General features: G+C 39.5%; 1 protein-coding gene across 3 annotated transcripts in view; it reads right to left on the bottom strand.

Moving 5' to 3' along the window:
• Positions 1–27,591, bottom strand: part of GABBR2 (gamma-aminobutyric acid type B receptor subunit 2) — a 520,678-nt gene that overhangs the window by 4,086 nt on the left and 489,001 nt on the right. For all 3 annotated transcript variants that reach the window (XM_027451831.3, XM_072034868.1, XM_072034869.1), the window contains 4 exons: positions 21,198–21,422; positions 14,699–14,881; positions 12,997–13,126; positions 3,484–3,601 (listed from right to left, as the gene is read on the bottom strand). In XM_027451831.3, coding sequence (XP_027307632.2) covers positions 3,484–3,601; positions 12,997–13,126; positions 14,699–14,881; positions 21,198–21,422 — 656 coding nt within the window. The remainder of the gene's footprint in view (positions 1–3,483; positions 3,602–12,996; positions 13,127–14,698; positions 14,882–21,197; positions 21,423–27,591) is intronic.

The raw sequence follows: 27,591 nt of genomic DNA on the forward strand, positions 1-27,591 counted from the left end.
GGTGGTATCAATGAACTCGTTCCTGGTTCCCAAGGAGTGCAGAGGTGGCATGGTTCGCTGCCTCCATGCACTGCATCCTTATTAGCCTGACACTGCAGATTGTAATTCTGCCTCTCTTTGCAGGGTCAGACACAGAACTGCCTGTGCTTATTTTCCCACCGGTGGAAATGCTTACTTTGTTCAACTGTTACAGACTTCTCATTAAAGAGGGCTTTGGAAGCTATTTCAAGAGAATCCAGTTGCATAATCAAGTGAATGGTGTTGTTTTTTTTACCCATTTAAGTGTTAGCCATACCATGGACAAAGCATGTTTATTTGGCTATGCACATGGTGGCTGCAGTGGGTGGCAAATTTTGCTTTAACTGTACTTAAACTTTACTTTCACTTGAAAACTTGGTTCCTGGAATTGAGGGAGAGGAAGATAGCCTGGAGACTAGAACACAATTAAGAGCTTAGGCAAAACTTGTACGGAGGAAAAACAAAATAAAACAATCCAAAAAAAGTAACAGAATCCAAACAAAAGTGCCATTTTCTCCTCAAGTGAAAGTAGATCTTTAACCTTGCTTCACTCTTCATGTTGTTTTGTTTGTTTGTTTGTTTGTTTTTTCTTCTTCTTTTTTTTTTTTTCCCTTTTCTCAATATCAGTGCTTCCCCCCCTCCTCCACCCTGCCACGTTTCGTCAGTGCTTTTCAGGCTGGTGGCAGGCGTTTTGTTTCAAGTTGGCGATAGGATATAGATATGTCAGAGCGTATGGTCAAGTAGATGGGGGTGGGAATGGTGAGTATTGGTGGCTTTCAAAAACTGCTCCTCCAGGAGGCTGAAAGGAAAGGTGGTGCCACACACAGAGCAGTCACTCATCGGGGCATATATCCTCAGCTCTACAGAAATGTCACTTATTAGGAATAAATAGATTCAAGTAAAAGCTTGATTTCCAGTGCCATTGCACATACGAGCACAATGCGATGCAGATGGGAACTGTGTGCATGATGCTGCAAAGAGGGCAGAGGCATTTGAAAAATATTTTGCTTCTGCTATACAAAAACACTGATGAGATCCATTTGGTAAGTGTGGGGAGTGAAACAACTGCGGCTGCAGTCAAACCTCTTAAGATCTGTGGGAGTGTGTAAACTGCGCCTAAGTGCTCAGAGATCATTTCAATCGATTCCTCAGCCCATTAATGTTGATTTTTAGCAGCTGCTGGGAAGCTAGGGAAGTTCTAAAAGGCTACAGTAAAGCAAGATATTGTACTAGCAAGTAAACTAACCATTCTCAATGCACCTTATTTTAACAACAGCCTCGAGTAGGATAGGCAAATATGAAGCACCATCAGTAGAGAAACTTCATAAAGGAGGTATTTCATGCCAAGGCATATGGCTGTACTGCAATAATCCAGTCATAACTGACTTTTTGGATAAGAATTTTCAGTTACTAAAATTGACAAAACTTGCCCCAACAGGCTATTTGACTGTCTTTTAAATGCTGATAAAAGCAGAGCTTTAGCTTAAAAAAATGAGATGATATAAACTACATCTTGCAAGCAAGTATGAAACAACCTCTGGCCTGAAAAGTATGCCTGTGCCTGCACTATGCACATAGCTGTATGGTAAGGAATCACAGTCACATTATTCAAATGTAGCACTAGAGATAAGAAAGAAAGAAAAAAAATCCCAAATCAAATGTTTTCTTCACTCTACAAGAACCTTTATGCTGATGAGCACGAATGACTAAGAATATTCTTGCAAAGCACAAAGTTTGGCGAGAGATAATCTCTTGTTGAAGAGAGAGAATCATAAAACCCTAGTCCTGAAGACTGCTATGCTTCTTCTCTCTGGAGGATTCATTGGGCCTGGGCTGTGCAGCTCTGGTAGCCAAACTGCACCCTCAGGGTAGACACTGACCCATGGACCTGGCACAAGCACAGTTGTGCAAGGGCTGAATGATGCTGTTCTGGTTTAGCAGGACTGTATTAACTGCTTTCCAGAAATGTCAGCGGCTGTTCAGATTTGTGCTGACCTGACTCTTAAGACCTTTAGGAAATCTCAGTCTTCTCATCTGTCACTGATAGCACATTTTTTTAAATATTTTTTTTTTATAATCTGTGTCAAGAGAAGGACTTGAGGATCCTTGTTGCTCCCTTCTAACTTGGATATTTTATGGTTCTATGATCTGCATTTTTCTTAGTATCTCTCTTACGTCAAGAAGACCACATGTAGATGCGCGCATTTATCTATTCACACTACATTATGTCTCACAAATGGTGCTGGAAAAAGATGCACATCTAATAGCTATGCATTAAAGCACTCTGCTGACCTCATCAAGTCACAAGAGCTTGCTCAGTGAGGGCCCTGTTTTTGTAAATCAAGAGATTTCAACTAATAAGGGCTTTCTGTGTGTATGCATGTGCATTAAGGTTAGCTCCTGTGCAGGTTTGTGTTGTGTTGTTGTTTTGTTGTTTTGTTTTGTTTTTTTTTTCCAGTGAGGCCAGAGACAGAGCTCCTTGTATTTTCCTGCACCACGTAATACAAGGCAGTAACTGCTATCTGAAATCAGGTTTGCTGTCACTGATGTAACATGTGACTGAGTCTGGTAATTTATTTAATTTATTCTGTTTAATAAGCTTTTAAGTTGCCCAAGTACCAAACAGGAGTCTGACAGCTATTAGTTCAGATGCTCATAAAGTGGTGCCAATGTAATTAGGCTACCTTAGGGAAATGACTTATTCTAGGGACAAATAAGCATGATGCTTCCCTTAGCTTTGGACCACAGCAAGCCCTGCTGAGCTGTTAGAGGTTATTATGTGAATTTATTATATAGGTTCCTGGAAAGCAAGGCTGATACCATAAGTTCCTATCTTCTCCTTGAACCTAACCAGTGCTTTGTGCCATCAACCACAGAATTCTTTGATTCTGTGATCCTCTCCTTGAGGACGCAGTTTTGTTTCTAAGGAAATGCTTTTCTATGTCCCACTCAGCTCCAGCTGCTATGGTAACATTGAGCCCTAAAACTGCTTTTATTTCTCTAGCTTAAGACCAAAATGGAGTAAAATGACTATGCACACCACGAACCCTTCTGGCTTGTGTGTAGAAGGACCTGGGCTGTTGATAATGGTCATAATGTGTGTGTATTCCCATGTACATCCTCATCTCTCCTTTACGTTGGTGGCTGAGCACAACTTGTCCTATAACTCTTTATAGAAACTTTAGACATCACACTATGGGTATTTCTGACAAGAGAAAAAAAAAACATGTTAGTTTGTTTTGGGGCACTTTAGGATCCAGTGGGGCTAATATCCTCTAAATTTGGTGATGATGGTGAGTTATGGGCAGGGAGGCATCATAGGTACTTCAGGAGTTGCCATTCACATCTTCTCTCGCTGATGTTCCAGATGTCCCTTATGTTTTAAACAGTAGAAAGTGTGTGCACACAAGCACAAGAGAGCAGGGTGTACCTTTCTCTACCAGTATATAATGGTGTACTACTTACTGTTCTGGAGAGTTGATGTCTTCTATAGGATCTTTGCTTGTTCTGGAAGGATCTGATGTGCCCCACTGTGCTGGTGGATTTTGATCAAGATGATTTTTCAAAATTGCTTTCTCGCCGTCTAGATGGAAAACACAGTCAATTTTATTTTACTATTATCAAGTGATCTTTCTAAAATTCTTTCATTATAAAAGTTTATACAGGCATATACAGTGCCACAAAATAAACTCTTTCTGCCCATATTGCAATACCAGCTCAGGTTTCCCCAAGAGTCTTTGGTACCCATACACTTTTGGTGACGTGGTCCTTCGTGGGAACTACCAGGAAGAAAAAGAAAAGAGAAAAAAAAATATTTTGTCTTTTTTTTTGTTGTTTTCTCCCTCCCTCTCTCTATTATCTTCTTTCATGCCTTTATGTGCCCTGTCACACTCTTTTCCCTAGTCTTACACAGCGTTAAAAATATAGTAACTGCATCATCATATTGTCTTGCACTCAAACGTTACTTTTCTACATGAAAAACAAAAAACAACAACAAAAATGACAAACAACTTGTTTAAATATTTTCCCAGAAAAAAAATATGGTCTCATTGATTTATGAAACCTTGGTACTCTTTATCTCACATAAGCAGTTAAGTGCTATCATTCAACCATCTATCTTCTATGATTTAGCACAGAAATACCACTCATATCAGATGCACTGGCCCACAGGTTGTCTACAGAAAGGGCAGCTAATGATTTCATACAGCTTTCTCCTGCAGTTCTCTCTTCTGTGTAATGATAACATATTTTCTCTGCAGGTAGCATCACTTAATTCCCACAGGAGATGCAGGAGTCAGGGGCTAGCTGTGCTGAGGTCTGTGGCGTGCATCAGTCCCTCTGCAAAAAGCAGAATGCAGCCATTTAAAGAAGGCTGTCTTAACTGGAGATCCTTTCTGTTCCTGCCTGCTTTTCCAAAGTTTCCTGCTGTGTTAAGCCAAGCAAAGTCACATGGAAAACATCTGAGTAATGAGGACAGTGCAGAGTTTTCATAAATAATTACAGAGCAGCTCCAAATCCATCACAGGCAGTTGTTTGCTACGCACGCAGAAACAGTGACTGCTGCAGGCGCTAAGGCAACATGGAGGAGGACTCAAAGGTAGAAGCTGGAAAAGGATCTTGCAGGATTTGAATGCAAAAATGGGCAGGAGTGAGAAAAGCAGGAGAATATCTGAGAGAAATGAAAATAGCCTGAAAAATCCAGCACGTATTGAAGGCTTAGGCTGCTTGTCTCTACCACTAACAGCTAGAAGCCCCAGAGAACATTCAGGTCCCAGCATGCTGAGAATATCCATGCTATCAATGAACATGGTAAAATGCTCCTATATGTATGTCTACATATAGGCATTTTGGCCATTCCTAGCCCTAATTTGTAAGATTCACTTTCCTCTGTGCAAGTCTAACAAGCAAGTTGGAAATAATTGCTACAGCCTAGAAGAGAAAGAAAGGTTATTCACTGAAGTTGCATGGAAGACAAGGGGCTGGGTGAGAAAGGACACAACCAGAACACATGAAGATACTTCTGTTGAGGCAACACAACGCCAGTAAAAGAGAGATAAGGGATCCAGCTGCAGGAAGAGAAAGGTGCTTTAAAGGAAGGGGACATGACAGGATTCAGTGATGGCTTAGATGTGAAGCAAGGACAGCAAGGAGTCAAATCTGACAGTGGCTAAGATAAGGAGCAGTGAAACCCATCATCTCAGGGCAGCCTGAAGTTTGCTGGTGTGGCACTTGCTGTCACAAGAGTTCAGTTTTTATTTTCCATATATCACATTTCTATGTATATCGAGCTTGACATTTGCATAAGAGCCTTGTGATGTCTATAAACAGACACATAGAAAAAAAAAAAAACCTCTTTTTATTTCCATGATTAAAAACAATGTCAATGCTGAGCTGATCTAAGCTGACAATGAAAAATGCTGACTTTATGACACAGACCAAAGTTAAAATTCATTTCATCCTTGTAATTAGGGGTAGAAAAGGCCTATTATTTAACTGCTCTAGGGCCCCAAATCTTTTGGCAAAGATAAGCAATTTGCAAAACCACTGAAGATACAATTCTACACCAAATGACTGGAATATGCAACTGCCAGACTTTGGGAGTGCATGATTTCAGAGAATAATCCGTGCTGTACGCCCTGAAGGGATTTCTTGTGCTTTTAGTTGTGCTGGGGGGAGGGAGGAGAGGAAGGAGGTGGTCCCTGTCAAAAAGGTGGGGGATCTAGTTTAAAGTAGAGCAGAAATCATATATTCTGTGCCTACTCATTCCTTAACACCAACTGCCCATATATCACTCTGTGTGTTATTCTTAATAGACCCTCTTCCACCACTCTTGCAGATGACTCTCTCTTAATACACTGCATGTATTTCTGTATACAAGGTGACTGAACACAAGTTTTAATATCCCAGGTTAAAAAAGTGCAGACAGAAGCCACATAGGACTGCCACGACATCGAGACATTTTTTTCCCGTTGTATCTCTCTCTCTCTCTTAAAAAATAGGAAACAGTTGGGTAGTTCTTATTTGTTGCCAAACGCTTTAAAATTTTGGGGAAAGGAGTTTTTAGAGTTTTATTCTGCAGCTATGGAAACTAGAATCCCCTTCCCTTCCCTTTCCTTCCCTTCCCTTCCCTTCCCTTCCCTTCCCTTCCCTTCCCTTCCCTTCCCTTCCCTTCCCTTCCCTTCCCTTCCCTTCCCTTCCCTTCCCTTCCCTTCCCTTCCCTTCCCTTCCCCTTTCTCATAAATAATGAAGATCAAGATTCTCACTTAGTCATACACTTCCAAGAGCTGGAGCTTAAAGAAGAAACGCTATCACCATATGCACTTAAACAACTTAAGGATGAAGGAAATTGATTTTGTATAGATGAACAGCTGAAAGAAAATGAATTAAAGGTAACGGTAAACTTTTGGCTTTCCTGATTTCTCTGGTTTAGGACTGCCTTTAGTATTTCACTATCTTTTCTTCCTCTGTCCATTAAGTATGCCACTTGAAAAATGTCCTTCATTCTCAGAGTACTGTCTGCCACTGCAGATGCTACTGAATAAGTTGCACTGGGATGATCTGACTGCCTTCAAAATTGAATTTACATTAGCCAGAAGCAGTTTCTAAGTAATTTTCACCTTCTTAGACCTCAAACAGGAACTCAAAAGTCTGAATAAGTGATGCCTGAGCACTTTCCATTCAGAAAACCACAGAGAAAAAAAGACAAATATATCTCAAGTGCCTCGCACAGCACTCTCTGATTGGTTCATTAGAAAACAAAAGCAGCTACCCAGTTGTCAGTGAGAGCCAGGAGGGGTTAGCTCAGGACCTTTGCCCACCTGCAGCAGAGAAATGACTTCCAATTACAGAGCTCTAAGCTGCAGGAGGACATCCCATTGCTGCTGTGAAGAGGCTCAGTGAGGAGGTCACTGCTGCCAGCTGCTTGCTTTTCTCTCTGCCAGAGGTGACTCCCTCCTCAGACCTCCCATATCTGTAATCACTTCACATCCTGTCTCCCTCAAAATTACCTGGGTAGGCTAAAACAATTCATGCATTTTAGCAAACATTGTTCAGCTGCAGGCAGGAAGTACAGCATGACTTCAACTGCTGCATTTTTTTTTTCCAGGATGCTAGAAACTGCATCTCTTTACCTAGAAGTTTGTTTTGTTGGCACTTACACACTGTGGTTTTATTGAGTACCTTCATCATTACGCTTTAGTGGCAATATTCCTCCACTTGCTTACAACTTGGTGTCAGGACTGCTGTTCACCCTGCATTTTTCAATTCCACTGGTGTCTCCTCATTGTTAGAAAACATATTTTATGCTCCACGAAGAAGTAAATGTGGTTTAATAATGACTTACAAGAACTGGCAGAGATACTCTAGTCAATTTACTGAAGAGCTCTGAAAACTTTAAAGGTAAGGGTAGATCTTAAAAATCTACTGCTATTTTCCACGCTTCTGTTGTTGGGACTGTGAAACAAGACTAGTCATTTTTGGCTTTGTATGTGAGCAGGGTGCAAAGAAAATAAAGCCAAAAAGCAAATTAAAATGATCACATCATCTGCTGGTTATACGTGAAAAAGTTCTCCTCACAGTATCAGGAAGTCTAAGTCATGACTTCTCATAGTTACATTTGGAGAAGACTTTCTTTTTTCTTTAAAAAAAAAAAAAAAAAAAAAAAAAGAAAGCCAGTGAAATTCTCTTTTGATTTATACTACTGTGAATCAGAAGAAAGTCCCTTTACTACAGATTGATTTTCATGCAAGCAAAAGCAAGAACTGAATCTTTAGCAGATTGGTCTCTCTGTAGAAATAGAAACAAGCTCCAGTTTCAAGATTGGAATACGTTTGCTAGGCTTCACAGAAACTAGTATCTCTCTTTATCAGGATATAATGAACTATATCTTTTCTTTAAACCAACGTTCCTTAAAGCCTTGCTCACCTTTCCTTTGAATCTCTGGTTTTAATCTCAAGAGTAATGCTTGTATAAAACCAACTTCATAGAAGTAATGCTTTCCCCTCTATTGCAGATGAACTCTGTTTTGCTTTGCATTTACTTGCAACATGCCTTTGAAACCTGTTTTTTTTTTTTTTTCTTTTTTTTTTACTTTGTGCTGCTTTTACATAGGGAAAAACTAACACTAGGAAACATTGGAGTGGGGTGACAACTGACAGAATGTGGGCATATCTGACATGCAAATGAATGCTCCCAGTCCATTTACAGCAATGAGTAAAGACTGTTTTCTGGCTCAAAACAGAAAAGACTTTCCGAGCAAGCTGGGGTGCCTGCAGAGAGAGAACTTGCTAATGTGACTAGGAAAAAGGGATTGCTCGTAAGTGGGGACTATTGATTCTGTTGCTGTCGTTCATTATTTTTTTTCTAATACGCTACTCTGAAATGTACAGGCAAAGGTAGCAATAAATGAAGATATTACCGCACGGTATTTTCTCAGCTTGGCTTAGGTGAAACTCTCACTATCTATCAATCATTCACGTAGAAATAATTTAATTGAAAAATGTCAAATAGAAGTCAAATAGAATAAGACTGTAGGATTCTAAGCATAACAAAATTAGCCGATCCAAATAAATAAATAAATAAAACCCACAGTGTATTACTGATGCATTTTTCTTGCAGAACCAAGTTCAGTCCTGATACGCATGCTCTTTTCATTTCCCTATAGCTGTCAGAGAACAGCTTGTTCCTTGAAGAATAGAAAGGGAGAAAAGTTCAGGACCTGATGAAAAGGGGTAATAAAAGCTAAAAAGAAAACTTTTTATAGCAGTTTCTTCCATTATTTTATTGACAATGCCTGCTATAAATGTTGTGGAAAAGTTAATCTTAAAACTGCATGATGGAGCTTTCTGTTATTGCATGTGTGGGCTCCTCTGGAATTACGGTGGTGGCGGACACTCTGTGCTGCAGCTCCTGCAGGGACAACCCCAGGTGACACAGCCCAGCTTGCTCTGCCTCTGAAGTGGCTCCAGGTATAAATCCAAATAACACCAAGAGTGTTCTAGTTTATGGCAGCTTCTAGGAATGTGTAGTAAAAGCCTCAGTAACTTTTATCTCTGCAGTAACTTGCGTGGTAGAAATAAATTCTGCCTTCACAAGGTCTTCCCTTCTTCTGACTCACTGGTGGCAGGGGTGCAGTGGGCCCTTTTGGGAAGCTCTGGCTGGTGCCCATGCTGGGCTATTTCTTTGCTGGAACCGTGCGGCACAACCTCGCTCTTAACATAGCACCGCAGCTGTAAGCAGAAGTCTCCTTTTTCCAAACATCAGCCTAGAAAACTCACCCTCAACTCCAAGCCTCAAGCTAGGCTCTTTGCTGAGTGTCACCACAAGAAGTGGCCAAGCTAAAAAAAGTACTCACCTACAGCCACGTCCCTGCCTTACACCCAGGCTGCGATGCAGCTCTGTTACTCAGGCAAGGTGATCAGATACAGCAAAGAGCAAGCTGGGAGAGAAGCTCATGTTGTGAGAACTGAGGTAGCTAGCAGACACCGTGATTCAAAATGATCTGAGGAAGGTATTAAGTAAAGTTGAGGGGATGCCTTATATGTACATTTCATATCCAACTGGGGAAGCCGTCGTCTGAGGTCCCAGAGCCACAGTCCATGGAGCACATGGAGAATTGCCTGACCACACAAAGCTAGCTAGCAGTGCTGAAAAAAACTGTCTTTATATATATATAAATTAAACCATAAACTACAAACCACGTTTTCCTTGTTGCTTTTATTACATGGCCAATTGCTGTAGATGTCTCAGGGACAGTACAGGTTTGTGAACAAGAGATGAGTATCTTGGATAATATCTCTCCTTAAATGAGACCTACTGAATTAAGATGTGCTATAAAGAAGGAGTCACCATGCCTGCAAAGAGTGGACTGTGCTAGGAACTGTTCCTGTTAATAACTAACCATGAACTCCCAAAGCTATAGCTTTGCCCAAGATCAGGCAGTTATAGGAGTGCTCAGCTGTGTCTGCCTTTTCCGTCTAAATAGGTTTTAGACACCTAAATTTAATGTTTGGCTCCTAAATCCATGTTTGAAGTAAATGGCAGGGGTGGGGAGGGATGGGAAGCATCAGATAACATCTTTTGGCACTCAGCTATAGTCTGGGAGTTTTGACTCTGAACAATTTTTACAGATCATAAATCTACTGAAGTGTGCTATGACATTAAAGTTTCATTAGGCCTTGTTTGAGATGCATTGCATAAATCCCATGTTATTATCTGTCCTCTGAAGTGCAGAGCTCTGGAGTTGTGCAAGCAATAGCAACAGGGACACAGTACACCACGTGCGCTACATCGTCTATGTGAACTCTTGCAGAACAGCATGATGTTTTGCAAAGAATATTGACACAGGATTCAGCCATGTCCACAAGAGCAGTGGCAAATGATCAGCTATGATTTTTAGCTCCAAGTCAGCTGTTTATTTTAGCATTTCTCTTCACTGTATTACTCCCTCTGTCTCAGCTCACATTTTTTACAAGGCCCAAGCTAGACAAAAGCCTTGTCGTTAACTGAAAAGCAACATTGGACTGGCTTTCCCAGTTGCAGGGTGGAGATGATACACACGGCCACTTCTAGGTCACGCTGATAAAATATTTACATCTTCTGAAGCTTGGCTGAAGTACCATCAGGGATGCATAATTTCAAGGTTCTGTACTTTAATTTACAGAAAACAATATGAAATACATAGCTACAGAAAGCATAGCTATGTCAGTCAGAGTTAGCTTTTCTGTAGCTATAAGGGACAGAATTTTTTTAAGTACCATTTAAGTGATGTCTGTTTGTATCTGCACAGAAGCAGCAGTGACTCAGCAGCATGAATTCTCCAAAGCCTTATTATTTTTATTGGAATGGCAAATTTAAATTAAGTACATAGGTTGACTGTTGGAATGTGATGCAGTGAGAGAAATACAGATGAGATTCAGATATCAAGCTAAGGGGAGGGAAAGAGAGAAAACAAGGAGCAGAAGACAGAAATGGAAGGACAAAAAAAGGCTGTCGAGGGTGGTTTAACGTGGTGTCTCAAAGCCTGGAGGTATGAATACCTGATGTCACTTGAGACAGGATCAGGATACTCTGTCATACCCATATTTGGGGCCTTTGTCTTCAAGTGTGGGAACAAACTTTGAATACCTGCTGGAAATCGAGATCCGGGTCCTCCTCACTCCCAGGTCAATGCTCTAACCTATTTAATATAAATATGGCCAGGAAAAAATCACCTTCACTTCTATTCTCTTCCTTGAGCTTTAGGTGATTGGTCTATTCAGAAAACTGTGTCCAGCATCAGCAGTATGCAGAAGAATATTTATCCTGTATGTTTAAATAGTACATAATTCAAAGCTTCTCAGTACATTAAGGCTCAGTGCATAAAGATGGTTTCAAATATGTACCCAGCAGCAGAAATGTAGAAGTTAAGGCACCGTACTGGGCTAAACTTGGGAATGCAGAGAATCTTGGATGCTGGTGTTTAAAGCAGCAGTAAAGCATCGATGTCTTCTGTAGATATAGCTACAAGTAAGTGAAGAAAGGTTGTATTTTCTCCTTGATTTCTTTGCCAGCATCCTACTGCTAATGGAGTGCAACCTGCTGTGGGAAGCATCCAGTCCTAAATTTATACCCAACGTATCTCTTGAGAATCATTTTTGTTTCTCATAGCCAAACTCAGATGGCCATTTGGCACAATGTAATGTATCTTTTTCTGCTTGAAATATTATTCATGATTTATCATTTTTCCTGGAGCATCTGACATGAGTGGAACATTCTATGTGTTCCTTTCAAACACTTGGTAAAACTGCCTCATCCCACTCACTGATGTTAGTTCTTGTTGCTGATCTCAGCCCAATAATCACACGCCTCCAGCAGCTATTTACGTTTTCCTTTTCCTCCTTTCCCCCCTTCTGTTTTTTAATTTTAAAAAGGACACTGGGAACACTATGGAGCTCTTCCTCTTTTTTTTTGCCAAAAGTTACACAACCAAGTGTTTACGCAGCCTAAAACAAAGAACCCCATGAGAAAGTAACCTTATCCAACCAAAATTACAATAATTACAATATGCTTCAAAAGCATATATGAACCATTGCTATTATTTAAAATAATTCATCAACAATTACATTTTTTACTCTGCCACACACAGCAATAGGAAGCCTGAGCTTAGCATTGCAACAAACATGCAACTCTACAACTTCCCAATACATGGCAATTAGTTTTCTTTTGTTTTTTACTTAAGGTAATAATATTCAGCTGTATGAAGTCACTGGCCAAAATTCACAAAGTAGATCTATCCTAGAGACAGAAATGTAAGCTGGGTGTCCTGGCTTCCACTTTACTGCACTATGCACTAGATTTTATTGTTTCCCCAAAGTGAAATTCTTTTGTATATATTTCTTTGGAGAGCTGTGCAAGAAACATGGTAGGAATGACTTAGGAATATTACAGTAGTCATGAAATCCTATTTTATCCATTCCCAGGGAAGAATTTTCATATGTAAGTGCCTTCAATTCTACATTTACAGTCCAAATCAACACTGAAATATTTACATGTTTCTCTTCGATGTGCTTGATAGCAGTGTCCAAAAGTAGGATTTAAGTATCCTATTCAGATGAGCACATATTAAACTGGGCTTCCTACTGTTGAAGGCTGGCACAATTAACTCTCACAACTGAAGCATTCTATGACTTCTCTCCCTCCATACAGTACAGAAAACTTGGCTTCTGAACATAAATTTCTTTTTAAAAGTTTCCTACTTCACCATGTCTATTACACACATAAGGCTTACAGTAAAAGAAGAGATGTACAGAGAAATAACTACTTAGTGGGTACTGTATAAGCTTATTGTGTGACTTGGCATGCTTTCCATAATGCAACCAACACATGTGAAGCTCTATCTTACCAAGATCCGAGTGTTCTGGAACTATACCAATAGGACTTGTATTCTGGTGTTCAAAACCTTGGTGGGTTATACTGCTTATAGATTTCACTAACTCTCACCTTTGCTGTCTGTGAAGTTCCGTATACTGAGAATGTCATTAAGATCCTGATAGTGGTTCTGCTTAATGTATGTTGTTTTCTCGGGAGTGTCCTGAAGCTGCATTGTGACCTCTTCTAGGTCTTTGTCCAGCTGCAAAACAGAAAGGGTATGAATTGCTAAAAGTTCAAGGATCATTGCTTCAGGTATCTGCAGTAACTGCATAGCTTTCTATAAGAAGACCAGGAGGCATGTGGTCATGCAATGGCCACACAGCACCAAATACAGTGTTCTTATGGCACTACTACAATGCCACTAAAAATCATGCTACAGGCAGCAAACTGCATTCAACTGTGATATAGCATATAGAAGAATAAGCTTCAGTAGTTGAGGATTTAATAATTCCAGATGCGCTGCTGAGTAAGAAAGAAATGGGCATAAGAATGCCCAGTCTGAAAACCTTTCAACTAATTATTATTTATGCAGACCAATATGCTCCAAGTGCCCGTGACGATGAAACTACCTTTTTGAACCCACAGGGTCTGGGTATTTAATTTAATTTGTTGAAGCAAAGTCTAAAAAGCGTATCAGGGCCCTGTGTGCACTAACACAGCAAAACTGCCCAGACCAGCCTTACCTGTGTCATTATCATGAGCCTTGCAAGGCACAGACTGAGATCTTGTGAGTTAGGAGGCTTCATAGGAAAAATACTTCAGAAATGAAAATAGTGAATAGCCAGCAGAGCCTTTACCAAAAATTGCAAGGCTGTCATATGAAAGGCACCTGGCCAAGCTGAAGAGACTACATTTCTTTAAAAAGGCAGGGATAACTTTTGCTTTTGAAGTCATTGGTTGTCTGAGTAAACACCTTTCTGTTACATAGGCAATTGTCATTAGTTAAGATCTAGACAAAGAAGTAATGGTTTAAATAAAAAACCTTTTCTTCAAGGCATAAGAATAGTTCACAATATAGGCAAGGAAATAGCAATTTTTATAAGATTATGGATATTTTGTCTCACAAAATGTGCAGTCTTCAGAGTTGATTTGCCATTGTTTGAAGTCTCCTGAGCAAGGATGGACATAATGGAAAATACCTATGTTATAGCTCAGATAGGATTCATATATTTTATGTGCTAAGTCCTCCTCAGTACAGACTGAAAAAACTTCATGGCCTTTGTTCCGTAAAAGGTCAGCTTACACAATCATAAAGGTCCTTTCTACTTTATGAAATATGTAATGCTGTTTCATAGGCAGATGGAAGACCTGTCTAGCAAATTTTTGAGTGAATTCTCAGAGAGGTCAAGAAATAACAGCAACAGCAGTCTCTGAACTCAACCACAAACAGAAACAAAGACATCTCTTAACTGCCCTTGGGGTTGCAGGTCTCTGTTACGCTTGCATGGAAAAGTTGCCCTTCTACAGCTATTGCTGTATGGTACTCAGCATGGCCATATGAAGCAGCAGGGTGATTTGCCTGATACAAAGCAATAGAGGAAGTTTCACTTTAATTTGCTAAGGCACAATCTAAATTCATCACATCTGCTAAGTATTCACTGTATTAATTAACTATTCATATAAATCATCTGTTTCCTATTATTTCAATATTTTGCTAAGGGCCAATGCCAATTTTTTCCTCTAAAAAGTAGTCAACATTTAAGCAGACTACAGAATTGCATACAAAACTGAAAATAAATTGCTTAGGCAGTATGGATAAAATAAACAATACCTCTGTAATTTTCATTCTCAAGCGATGGTTCTCTGACTGCAATCCTTCTAGCCGAGATGTGCTGGCCTGATTGACGCTGGTGACTGATGTTGATGTTTTTGAGTCTTCTTTCTTTTGATTTTGAGTGAACTGAAATCTTCTGTTCTGTGTGGCTGCATCTGGATTTGTTCTCAGTGTGATGAGCTGAAAGGTTTAAAAGCCTTAAGAAATCCTGTAGATAGTTTTATTTTTACAGCTCTTTCTTTTGTATCCCCAAATATTAAAAGGTAAACCAACTGTTCCTTTCTGACTTTCAAGTACAAAATTCTGGAAAGGGAGCTCTGCTTGCCATATATAGTACTTAAGGCAATTTTTGAATAACTTTATAGAATAGTTTGGATCAAAATGATCTTGCAAAGGGAACTGTTCCAAAAATTAGGAAAAACTCATTTAAAATATATTAAACTGGATTTTAATTACATTAAATATATATTTTAATATTTCATCAAACATGTATTTCTCTTTCATCAACATCTTTATACTTTCAAAGGATATATTATTTCTTCAAGGAAAAAAAAAGCAACCCACCAAGCCCTTCACTCCCCAAACACAATGTCACATGAAATTTCTTCTTTCCTACTGTTACAAGTAACACTCAAGCAGAGAAAGGCATGAAGTAGGAGTATTAACAGAAAGAACCCTTGGGAGGTTGCACTCTGGAGATAACAGAAACTTAATTAGGTTTTAGGGACCCAAAATAAAACAAATCTGTTCAAATGTACTGAATAAGCCACTTAAAAAAAAATAAATAAAATAATAATAAAAAAAAGGTTATACTTACTTATATTTGTTTAAATTAAATATGTTTAAGATTTAACACCCAGTGACAATGTGAAAATATCGCCTTGACATGAGGAGAGAAAGTTACTAGCTGTTTGGCAAGGGGGAGAGAGATTCTTGGAGTACTCTGGAGAGCACAGAATTTGCAATTACTTGTCAAGCGTCATACATATATATTTGTATACAGACGCAGCTGAAGGAGCTCCCTGTCCTGAGAACATAGCTCTGGTATCATAAATCCAAAGCTGTTGAGTTGTCCAAAAAGATGGAAGGAAGGAGTTATTTTGCAAGCACAGTGCCATCAGATTTTGTGGTGTAGCTGTATTTTGTAATTGGTTCACCTTGATCTTCTCTAAGCACGGCTGTTCTGCAGCTGTGGTGGCACGAGGTAAAGACCTACCTTCTGATAGAGAGAGACATGACTGACCAGGCACCAAAGCTCTTCTTCCCTGACATGGATTTACAAACATATCTGCAGATTAGGATGGTGAACTGTGTTTGAAGACAATAAATTGTATTTCTTTAGGTGATAAAGGGCAGGTACTCAGTACCTGCTTCACCTCAGCCTGTGCCAGTAATACTTGCTTTCAGGAATCCCAAACAGCTGAGATCCCCCAGCCAACTGAACATAAATCCATGCATCCTGAAAAGGTGCATTCCCAAGGACTGGCAGTGCTGATGTCGCTGTGAGGCCACTCTCAATTATCTTTGGAAGGTGATGCTGACCAGGAGAGGTTCCTGAGCAGTGGGAGAAAGGAAATATCCCACCTCTGTTCAAGAAAGATGAGAAGGAAGATTTGGGGAACTACTGGCCAGTCACCTGTACCTCAGTCCATGGAAGGTGGTGTATCACATCGTCCTGGGATCCTTTTCCAAACATATTAAGAACAAGAAGGTGATTGGAAGCAGTTATCATTAATTTATGAACGGGAAATCCTGCCTGATCAACCCAATAGCTTTCTTTAGTGAGATGACAGGGCTGGTAGATGAGGGGAGAGAGATTTTTCTTGATGTATGGAGGAGTTTCCAAGTCATCTCCCATAACATCCTCACAGACAAACTGTTGAAGTAGGGACTAGGCAGGTGGACTGTGAGGTGGATTGAAAACTTAACCTTCCAGGCTCAAAGGATCATGAAAGCCAGTCACTATTGTTGTACCCCACGGGTTCATACTAGGATGCCTACCACTTAGCATGTTATTAATGACCTAGAAGATGGGACAGAGCACACCCTAAGAAACTTTGCAGATGATCAGGAGCAAAGGAAGAGCTGATACTGCAAATGGTTGCACTGTTATTCAGTGGTACATCAAGAGGCTGGAGAACAGGGCTGACAGGGATCTCCTGAAGCTGAGCACAGGAAAATGCTAAGTCCTACACTCGGAGAGGAAGAAACTCCACTCCCACTCCTGCAGCCTGGCAGCACACCAGTTGGAAAGCAGCTTTGTGAAGAAGGCTGTGAGGATTATGGTGGACACCAAGTGGAACATGAGCCATCAATGCGCTCTTGTGGCAAAGGTGTCCAGCAGTACCCTGGGCCAATGGAGGTCATCGTTCCTCTGTACTCTGGTGAGAGCACACCTGTAGCAGAGCGTCCAAATCTGGGCTCCCCAGTACAAGAGGGGTACAGGCATGGTGAATAAAGCCCAGTGAAGGGTCACAAAGGTGCTGAAGGGATTGGAGCCTCTACGATACAAGCAGAAGATTGTTTAGCCTTGACATGGCAAGGCTCAGGGGAGATTTTATTAATGTGTGTAACACACGATAACAAAGAGTAAATGAAAGGACAGAAAACACTAACTGAAAAACAGGTTATTTCACTTAAACATCAGAAGAAACTTTACTGTGAGGGTGGTCAAACAATGGAATAGGTGCTCAGAGAGGTTGGGGAGTACCCATCTTTGGAGTTATTCAAGACCCAACTGCTCAAGGCCTTGAGCAACTTGCTCTGCCTGAATTTCCCTAGAGCCCTCGGTCTCTCCCTTCCCCCAGTTCTATGATTCTAATTAGGCTGGTTATAATGACTGGTGTATCTAACTCCCAGGCCAAAAACTCCATTAAATTGAAGTTAAAGGTGAAGAACAGTAATTACAAGGCTTCTTAAATTATTAGGCAAAAGTGTTACAAGATAAAAGCTCCGCAATTTGATGTGGTCTAAGTTCAAACTGAACATAAGATGGAAGTATAACTTCCCATCAGTTGACTCAACTTTATTTTGGAGTTCATAGCTAAAGAAGGGATATTTTGCCACAAGGATGTATGCTGTAATGAATTCATTCACATAGTGTGGATTTGATGGAAAAGCCCGTGGGTGATATGGTGATATTGTTTCACAGTGTACAAGGGATGAAGTTAGATGAGCATTTGTTCTTTTGAGCAGAAAATCAGTGGAACTTTTTTTTTTTTCTTTTGCCTTGCATCTATGTGGTTCCAATTTCTACAAAGAGTCAAAGCTCAATATCTTATCTACAAAGAGTCAATACCAAATAGACAAAAAATGCTATCAATACACAAAAATAGTGTTTTATTCCCTGGTCCCTGGAACTGATTTTGCCTTCCTGCTCTACTGGAAACTGGATGTGAATTAACATGTTATGCCATTGCAGTAGAGGATGGTATGCACTCAGTGGGTGACTACAAGTGAACGCAATGTTCTATTTCAAAAAGGAGGGAGCAGAAAAAATATGAGGACGAGGAAGTTTGATAGATATTGATAAACATGGGAAAATTACTTCATGAAGAGAAAATACATTTTAGGATTGCTTCTTTTAAAGAAGTGATGTTTATGTTGAAAAATATTACAGACCTATTCTCCATTAAAAAGATAATTAGGCATAATAGTTAATTTCCAATAGGAAAAAAATATACATAATATATGCTTGAATTTTACAGATTGTTTCTACAAGACATTCTTGTACCCAGAAATATTTTAAAAAATGATTGTTTGTTTGTTTGTTTGTTTGATTTGATAACGAGAACATCCATGGTTATTGTAAGTAGGGTGCAATATAATGGATATCAACATTTGTATTTGAGGACACCTTTAAATAGAGAGAAGAATGAACAATTTGTCCCTGATCTAATTCTACTATGAGATTTTCCTCACGTTTTTCTGAGGCACCTGGTTCTTTACAAAATGGCAGAGGAAGAGGTGGGCCTTTAAGTGGAGCCGTACGGTAATTGCCACAGTATACGTAAATAGGACTAATAGAACTGACAGGCAGTAATGGAAAAATGTCATGTTTCTTTCTCTAGTTTGCCGACATAATTGAATAGTTGCCTGTTCAGATCCATAAAGAGATTGTGGGGGAAAAAAATGAATTCTATCACTGTAGGACCTAGAGACAGCTAAAGATTAGTTAAAAAAATGTGTTTTACTTTGTATTGGAGAGAAACAGAAGTACTCACATGGCCCAAAAGCATAGTTTGTTGCTTGCATCTGTGTGACCATGGTTAAATAAATAAAAAAGTGCAAGCTTCCAAGTCTTCAGCATCTTCTCCTGTTCTTGATGAGCCACAGGCTTTAGAATTTAATCAACAATCTTCCTATGTCACCCAAACTGTACCAATTGATTACAACTATTAATTATAATTACAATTGATTACAATTAGGGGACAGATTTGATGCCTGTCTCACACTGAAGTCTTACCTAGATGTACAACCTGGTTGTTCCTGGATCTAATATTCCGTGGGGTCCAGGCAGGCAATCATGAAATCTAAGCTGCAGAAGGTTGCAGGAGAGAGTGCTTGCCAGATGTCCTGCTGCAATTGTGGCAAAGCACAGCAAGAAGAAATGTAGGGCAAAATATATATGTGTGAGAAGAAAAATTGTCCAGCTGTGGAAATACTCATATAGATATGGGAAGTACTGCATTCCAGCTCCTGGTTTGACCTTTTTTTTTTTTTATATACCTCACCCAGTGACGATTTATAATGCAAAATAGCTAAGCATTTAGAAACCTGACAATACATGGAATGGTATAAAGTACTTTATGCTAGGAGACTAGGGTTCACATTTGCATTTTGAGTAGAGAGAACTGAGAGGAAAAATGAGGGCAGGGTAGTTGTGGGTTAAAAGAGGAGCAGATGAAGGGGTTAAAAGAGGAAACAGAAAAGTCATTTCAGAGCCCGCAGCAGCAGAATAGAAGGATGGGCAAAGGAGCATGAAAGCAAAGGGTCAGAAGAGCATGTCACAGCATTAATAATATTTTCTCTTTGAAGAGACTTCTGAAATTCTGTGGAGGTATTTTTGGCAGCAGAGCTTTAGTATGCATTTTCATACAGCTCACACATTTAAATCTTGCAGTATTTTGAAGTACTCTTCTTTGCTGTGTTTGTGAATTTTCCTTAATTTAGAAATAAGTTGTGATTTTTCCTTAGGATCCAGAATAAGAATGTGACTATTTATGTCTGTGCAGCTTTTTAATTTTTAAGAAGTGAATTGCAGAACTTATAAAAACATCCGGGTTGTAAAAACAGTCCTGGAGAATGAATTGCACTTTTTTGTTGCATCTTGGAAGTTGGCTTCTGTTGCTTGTCTGTGCCTCTTATTTCTCTCAGAGGGAACACACAGAGATAAATTCCCCCTCCTAGAACCATCACTAGGGATGCCAGTTAACACCAACACGTGTTCACTATAATTTGCTCAATTCATTCACAAATATTTTATCACTACTCAGCTGAAAAGCTTAAAAACTGAGATTCTAAAGGTAAATGGACCTGCACCTTGAATCTTGCCTTGCAAATGTTCCTGACATCAAACTGCATGTGCATCTGATTTGGGGTTATATGCTAGGTTTATGTAAGTCATTTAAAATGACCACAATTATATACTTTACCACAAAATACGACATGCATTCTCCAGAACTTTTGTTTTAGCTAAGGCAATCTTACGTAGAAATCAGCTTTCTCTTATTTCTCTGTCATACTTGTGTTTAAAGCTTAATTCTGATGACCAAGTTCAAGCCCCCTGTGGGTATCTTAGTTCTTTAAACAACACAAAATACACATATCCTCAGAGCCAAAAGGAGCAAAAAGAGATGAGAGCATATGCCTTACAGTCCATGCCACACTTAGTCCTTTAATGTATCAATTATTAAAAATATCTTTAGTGTTAGCATCTGCAGTGTATGTACAGTTGTTTTTTTTTTTTCTGAAGTGCTGATAGATCCTATTTTACTACCAGATTTGTATACCCTTATAGGTTTCAACATAGTTAACCTTACAACATGCCAGTAAACTCCAAAGGTCTTACTGTTTTGTAAAAATTGAAGAAAATATTCTGATTAACTTGCTTAGGGCTCATAAGAAACATGTGGCAGAGTAGACAACTGGACCTGTCCCTCCTGAATCTCCACAAAGCAACTTCTCCAAAAAGTTTCTATTCCACTGAAATAACAGAGAGCAACCTTTGTTTTCCCAGTCACACATTCAGGAAAGGTGTAGGCATTTCAAATGCATGTCTTCACATTCCTGTAATATTTTATTTACTTAATATTTACTTTCTCTAAAATCTCACAAAGCTTTGTTCTTCATCTCAGAATACGCTATAGACAGGCTTGGCTTAGAATTCACACATGTCCCATGTGTTTGACAAGGTAATGAACTTTTACATATCAAATCACAATTATAAAATAGAAGAAAAAAAATATCCAGATCCATGCTAAACAAATTCACCTACCTTAGGTACAAACACAAGGCAGAGGGTAATGGTACTGCAGAATATTATTACTAAAGCAACAATACAGAACTGCACGTTGGGTTGGTCCCGGGTAAGGAATGAAACAGCAGCACCAATAATGCACATTATGCCCACGTTGTATACACTCATTCCAATGTATTTGCTATCATTCAAAGCAGGAATGCTGACATTTCGTGTCTCCCAGGCTAAGAAACAACCGAATAACTGAAATAGTAGAAGAAGAAAAAGATGGTGATTAAAAGAAGAATTAGTTAATATCCAGGAAAAAAATAAATAAACTGGTATATGTTCTAACTTGATAAATATAAGCAATATTACAGTACAGAGATATACACCTACTTTTTATATGATACCTAATTACTGTTTTATTTTTTTTTTTGCTCAGCAGGATAGATTCCTGCTTTCACAAGAAAAATATTAAACCTGGAAGTAGTGGTAGTAGTAGTAGTGATAGGAGCAAATTTCTCTAAATGTTATGGATGTTTTCATTTTACACTTCTAGTTATTTTTGAAGATAAAAAAATAACCAGTTTGTTTTCAAGGATTCCGGTAAAGACCTAAGATGTACTATTCTTTTAGTTATTGTTAGCAACTGTTCTCAATATACTCTTATCAATCCAATTATTCATTGTATGATTATCACCTACATTAATAAGCAGCAGTGCCAAGATGTGTCCCACAACAGAGAAAGAGCCAATGTATAAAGTGTCACCGTAGTTGCTCAGACTGCAATTATAATGTTTTTTATTGTAGTGGGAGTTGGTAATAGCCTTTCAATTGAAGTTGTCTGATGATTTCTGGCATAAAGCATTCTAGTGGCAAATTTTTAATTGCTCGTTTCTTTGGCATATTTTTAAGTTCTAGCCCCATTTTTGTTTGCAATACGCCTTTGAAAATCAGCACAGTACAGTCTTTGGTATAAGGAAATCTTCTTCATCCCTTGAAAGTTAATTGGATTTTTCTACAACATGAATGACTGCAAAAGATTATTTTCTTTCTGTTGTGTTTCTCAGGAAAATTCTGGCAACACAGGAAAATCATAAATGAAGTCAAGGCATTGTAAATAGTTAGTCCAGCCTACAGTCTAGGCAAAGCCCAGCAAATGTGTATGGTGCCCTGTAAACAGTAAAGAGCAGATGGTGTCTGAAGGGAAAGACAGAGAGAGGAACCATCATCAAGACCCAAGACATGGTGTTTGTATTATTTAGCTTTTTCTGAAAATACTGCATAGACAGACAGGAAGGAAAAAGTAAAAAAGATGCACTCCCACTGATCTTGCTACCCTTCCTTCCAGATCACCACATTTACCCACTGATATTTCATAGGGATAATCTTTTATTTTAAACAACTGCAACCCATGTGGTAATCCAGAAAAGTAGAGATCTGTGATGATGCCCCTTGGGGGTTAATTACAGTTGCCTAGTAAAAACTTAACATCTGCTTTTTACCTGTGGGAAAAAAAACTTTTAAAATTTCAAAGGCAAATAACCAGGACTAGAAGAATGTTGTCTGGCTGCAAAGGCAAGCACAAGAGAGTTAGGAATTGACAGATTTATGTTTGCTTTGCAAACTCAGTTTTACCCTTATGTTTCAACGCTGGTAATGACCAGACATTAATAATTGCATGTTTCCATGTTTCCTTTATAATTTTCTTTTTTTTTTTTTTTTTTTTTTCCTAAACTCAGCTAACAACAGTAACAAGCCCAACTGTTTGTGACTCATTTGCTTTGCACTCCCACAGAAAGTAGCAGGCTGCAGCCACCTACCTCCTTACCCAGGCTCTTCAATCCTGGACTGACTGCTGAACTGCTACCCTTGTCCTCCCGTTGCTGAGGTTTACTGATACTTTACTTAACTCTCTTGCCTACAGCACATGTTACCATGTCACCATGCCACATGTTCCTGAGAAGACCTGGCTGAAATACTCTGGCAGATTATGCATCTAGTCTCAGCCTATGGAGTGTGGTAGGCTGGAAGTGCTGCCTTTATAGGGCAGGCGAGCCTCTTGCTCATCCACTTTCCACTGCTTCTGTCACTGCCACAACCTGAGTCAACACTTGTAGGCAGAGGTGACCCTCTAGCAGCAACAGCAGCAGCAGTTGCCTTTGAAATCCTTACTGAAACCTTCTTTGGCACCATTCCCAACTTTCCGTCTCTTCATGTTCCTGCAGGACATGGTATTCTCCAAGTCCTTGGCTTCTTGCCATAGGCCTACCTCTTTTGTTTTACCCATCTCCTCTTGTAGGACCAAAGTCCAAACCTGCTCTTGAGGGGTCAAGGTAAATATAGATGGCTACCTGGAGGATAGAGGTGTCTCAGAGTCCTTTTGTTAGGACTTAGGTGGGGAAGCTGTGTATTGAGCTGGGTAGCCTTGAGCAGCAGTGCAGCACCTAATGGATTTTCTAGATCCCATCAGGTAAGCAATGTGATGCTTCCAATAATGAAGGATGCAAGCATTATTTCTCCGAATTTTGAGTCTGGCTCTGTGCACAAATGGAGCAGAAAACCTACAGACTTCTCTACAGGCTTTTGTTTTACAGAAGCCTTGTCAACTGTATTGATCTGGTTGCACTGGGGACCAACTGGCAATGCCTTTTTCTCAGGCTACAAACGTATCCCTTCCAGAAACTCCACCAAATCAGCAGCTGACTATTCTGCATTCCCCGCACTCTTGCTGCTGTGCAGCTCAGCTGTGTTGCAGATTGATGCTTCGCCGGTGCCTGAATTGACAAACAGGCTGGGCTGGGGCTGAGCTTTTTGAGGGGTAGGAAGGACACTGGTCTGTGTGTGTCTATAATATGTTTGAAAAGGGATGAGACCCTGAGTAACTATTTTAGTTCTAACCCCGACGCCTCTAACCATAGTGACCACGTTTATGGGCCAGTGCATACTTGGCAGAATTTCTGTTTTCTGCTACAATCATTAATGAGATTTTTAGGGTTGTGGGTCATCCCTTGCTCTCCCCCCACTTCTTCCAGTACGAACAGACTCTTTTCCAAAAGCATTATTCTGGGAACACAGCCAACATACTTAAATGAGGCCAGCACTTATTACAAATAATGGGCATGAATTTATAGCTAAGGCAGTTAGAAAGCTATCTAAAATATCAATTATAATGGAAAAAGATCATTTGAACAGTGTCGTGGGTGTTAAGGTTTGACCCAGACTCATTTATAATTAAAAACAGCATGGAAAATGGTTAAGTATCTTCCAGCTGAAAGGAAGATATTTATTTACTTGATAACTAAAGAAAGAGAGAGGCTCTTGCAGCAAGTGGGTTTCCTCTGAATGATGCACTATAAATTCGAGAGCATTTTTTTTAATTTTTATTGGCATTTTGGGTAAAATATTTGCCTCAGGAACAGAACTGTGCTTTTCTAAAAGTCACAGCTCATCCTTGAGACTCAAACATGAATAAAAACAGATTTTTCCACAGCCTGTTGCCAGGACAGTGGTGATCACAAAGATGCTCCTTGTTTGCCTGTTAGGAGTTTGAAGGGCTCCACAAAGCTGATGAGATTCCTCCTCTGAGACAGAGCCTTCCAGAGAGAACATGACACTTCATTTTCCCTCCATTTGCCTTTCTCATGTTCTCCCTTCCTGAGGCTTAACCAATCTGCAGAAAGATTCACTTGCTTGACTTCAAAAAGCCTGAAACTCCCTAAAATGGCTTCATTAAGGAATGGGATGCACATTGTCAGCAAAAGGTCCAGATTTCTATAGTTCTCCGATATAGATTTGAATATGAAATGCATGAGCTCCAGTTAAAAACACAGCCTCTCAGCAGTCCAGTTCATCTGCTCTCTGCTCCTGGTATCTAAACTTTAAACATTAATCTTCCCCAGCTATGTAAATCAACCCCCTCATTATGCTCGGGGGCACCTAAGTCTTGAGATTGCCAAGGAGTTTAGGGACTATTTGATATTTAAAGCCTGCTGGGATTAGCAAAGCAGCTGTTTCTTCTCCTGTTGCTCCTCAAGGGCTCAGGCTGGTAAGGCTTCTCAGAGAACATCTGCCAGCTTGGCCTCCACACAGAATGCAGCATCAGCCTTCTTCACTCAAGACAACAATGTTGGGGATGATCAGTGCATTGCTTGGACACCGTGGCACAGTTCTTAATTTTGGCTGAAATGTGCTCCCTAACCCCTGATTAGAGGTGTTTTTTTTTTTCAGAAGGAGCTCTCAAACTTTTTTTTTTTTTTTTTCCAGAGCTGTCAGATTTTATGTAATGAGAGACTGGCTGTCTTAATTACTTGGGCACTTGCGTGGGATGCTAGCTCTAATCTCTGCTGAGATTTTTGATTAAACAGTCTTTAGAGAAGGCGTGCATAAACACACCGGGATGGAGGGAGGCAGCTGTTAGTAGTGCTAATGTGCAAGATTCACAGAGGGACAGGACACATCTGTCCCCACTGTTTTATACCAGCTAGTTTAGGCAGCTCCTGGCTGACAGTTAAAAATCCCCTCCTGAGGCTCCTGATGGATCCTGTGCATCACAGAAGGAGTTTGAACAACTCAGGGCAATGATTTCTCCTATAGAAATCAGTTATCTAAAGGTTAGGCAGCACAATAGTCTACTATCAAGTCCAATGGTCTAAATCAAGTCCCTTCAGGGATCTCAACCAAAGACACGTTGAGAATGCAGCTAGGAAGGCTTACTACACCATTAGAGTCATTAACTTATAAAAAATGCCTTTTCCCATTTCAGTCTACTAAATACACATCTTGTTGATGTAGGAAGTGTCGCAAAATGTTGTTCTGAGCTTTTACTGAAGGTATGGGCTGTACAGGAAAGATTGGTTTGTTTGTGGGTATGCAGCTTCAATTTGGCACCACATTGATTGAGATCATTACCTTTGCAGCAGTCGACATGGTGGTTTTTAGGCTATGTTGTCAGTGTACCTAAAAAGGCAGTGAGAGGACTGTTGTATAAATTTGGGGAAAACAGTGTCTGAAGAAAATGGAATTATACCACCATAAATAATGATGGAATTTCGGTCACTTCACATACTGAAGTCTTAGAGGAATAACAGGACTATGGAGAATATGCTAGTTGCGTTCATAGATTTTAACGGGCAAACTTTAATTTTTAATTATCTTTTACCAACTAAATTGTGATAGCAGGGAATAGAGTAAAAGTGTTTGTAGCTGAAGTATGGGAAAACATTTAGCACTGTTTTAAGAACTTGACTAGACAGTTCATGTTAAATCTTGTTCAGGAGAATTACTGCTAAGCACATTGATGATTACTTACTGATCCACAGCATACATTAATACAATCAAAAGTCTAATTTGCTATTGGACCACATAGACTGGCAGATGACAGGCAGGAGATTACTTCTCTTCCTGTCTTCCTTATTGCCATGTGCTTACCAAACTGGTTAGTTTGCCTATATGTTTCATTTCAAAGTCATGTTTGCTTATACTCTGAACAAGGGATATGAAACATATTAATAAAGACAAAGAAGGAAAATTATAGCAAGGATATCAGATAAAAGCAGAGAAATAATAGAGAAAATCAGAGAAAATCACAGTCATGTTTGCCAATAACTAGAGGTTATGGTTTTGGAAAGATTATATATTGGATTAGTCTGCAGCTTTGCAGCTAATTACTGTATCGTAGTAGCACTTACTGAGCTCAGTTGCAGATCATAGCCCTGCTGTGCCACATAAAAGCAAGCTTTTACTTCAAAGATCTTACAGCTATTTTTATATCCAGCTAGGGTGCTGGGAGATTTCCCCTCCCGCTGCCCCTTGAAATAAAGGCAGTTCTGGACTCTGGCCTGCAAATATCTCTCAGTCTGAAGTAATCGTAAAGTTGGAGTTGTGGGTTTCCAGATTCATGTTCATTCATTAAATTTGTATCACAGACATAAGCATTTCAGTGAAATGGCTGCTCATTTTTTCAATGAGAATTTTTGAAACTGAAAAAAAAGCATTTTATTTTTTTTTACTGGAGAATCAAACAGTGAAGAATACAGAGTAGTTTTCAGGAAAATTTATGAATGAGTGATCTATTTTTTTTTCCTATGCGTCAGCACACGATGTCAGGTTAGCAAACTGAACGACAAACTATACCCTTACAGGTCTCCTACCTACACAGTACAATCTGACATTAAAACACCACTCACTCCCCTGATCAGGCAGGAGTCAGCATTTATTTTTTTCTTTCTTTCTTTTTTTTTTTTTTTTTTTACAAATGTTTAATTAATTTTCATAGAACTGCTCGATATAGAAAGTACTAAAGGGAAGCTTAATATTTCTACTGAGCATTAAGACAACAACTAAACATTTTTTGAATTGCAAAAGGAGATATTCAGATATTCAGCTGGAGAGCTTTTTTCTTAAAGGTCATGGTAAAGTCCTTCAAGCT

Source organism: Anas platyrhynchos, chromosome 2 (assembly GCF_047663525.1).
Source record: "Anas platyrhynchos isolate ZD024472 breed Pekin duck chromosome 2, IASCAAS_PekinDuck_T2T, whole genome shotgun sequence".
Lineage (NCBI taxonomy): Eukaryota > Metazoa > Chordata > Aves > Anseriformes > Anatidae > Anas > Anas platyrhynchos.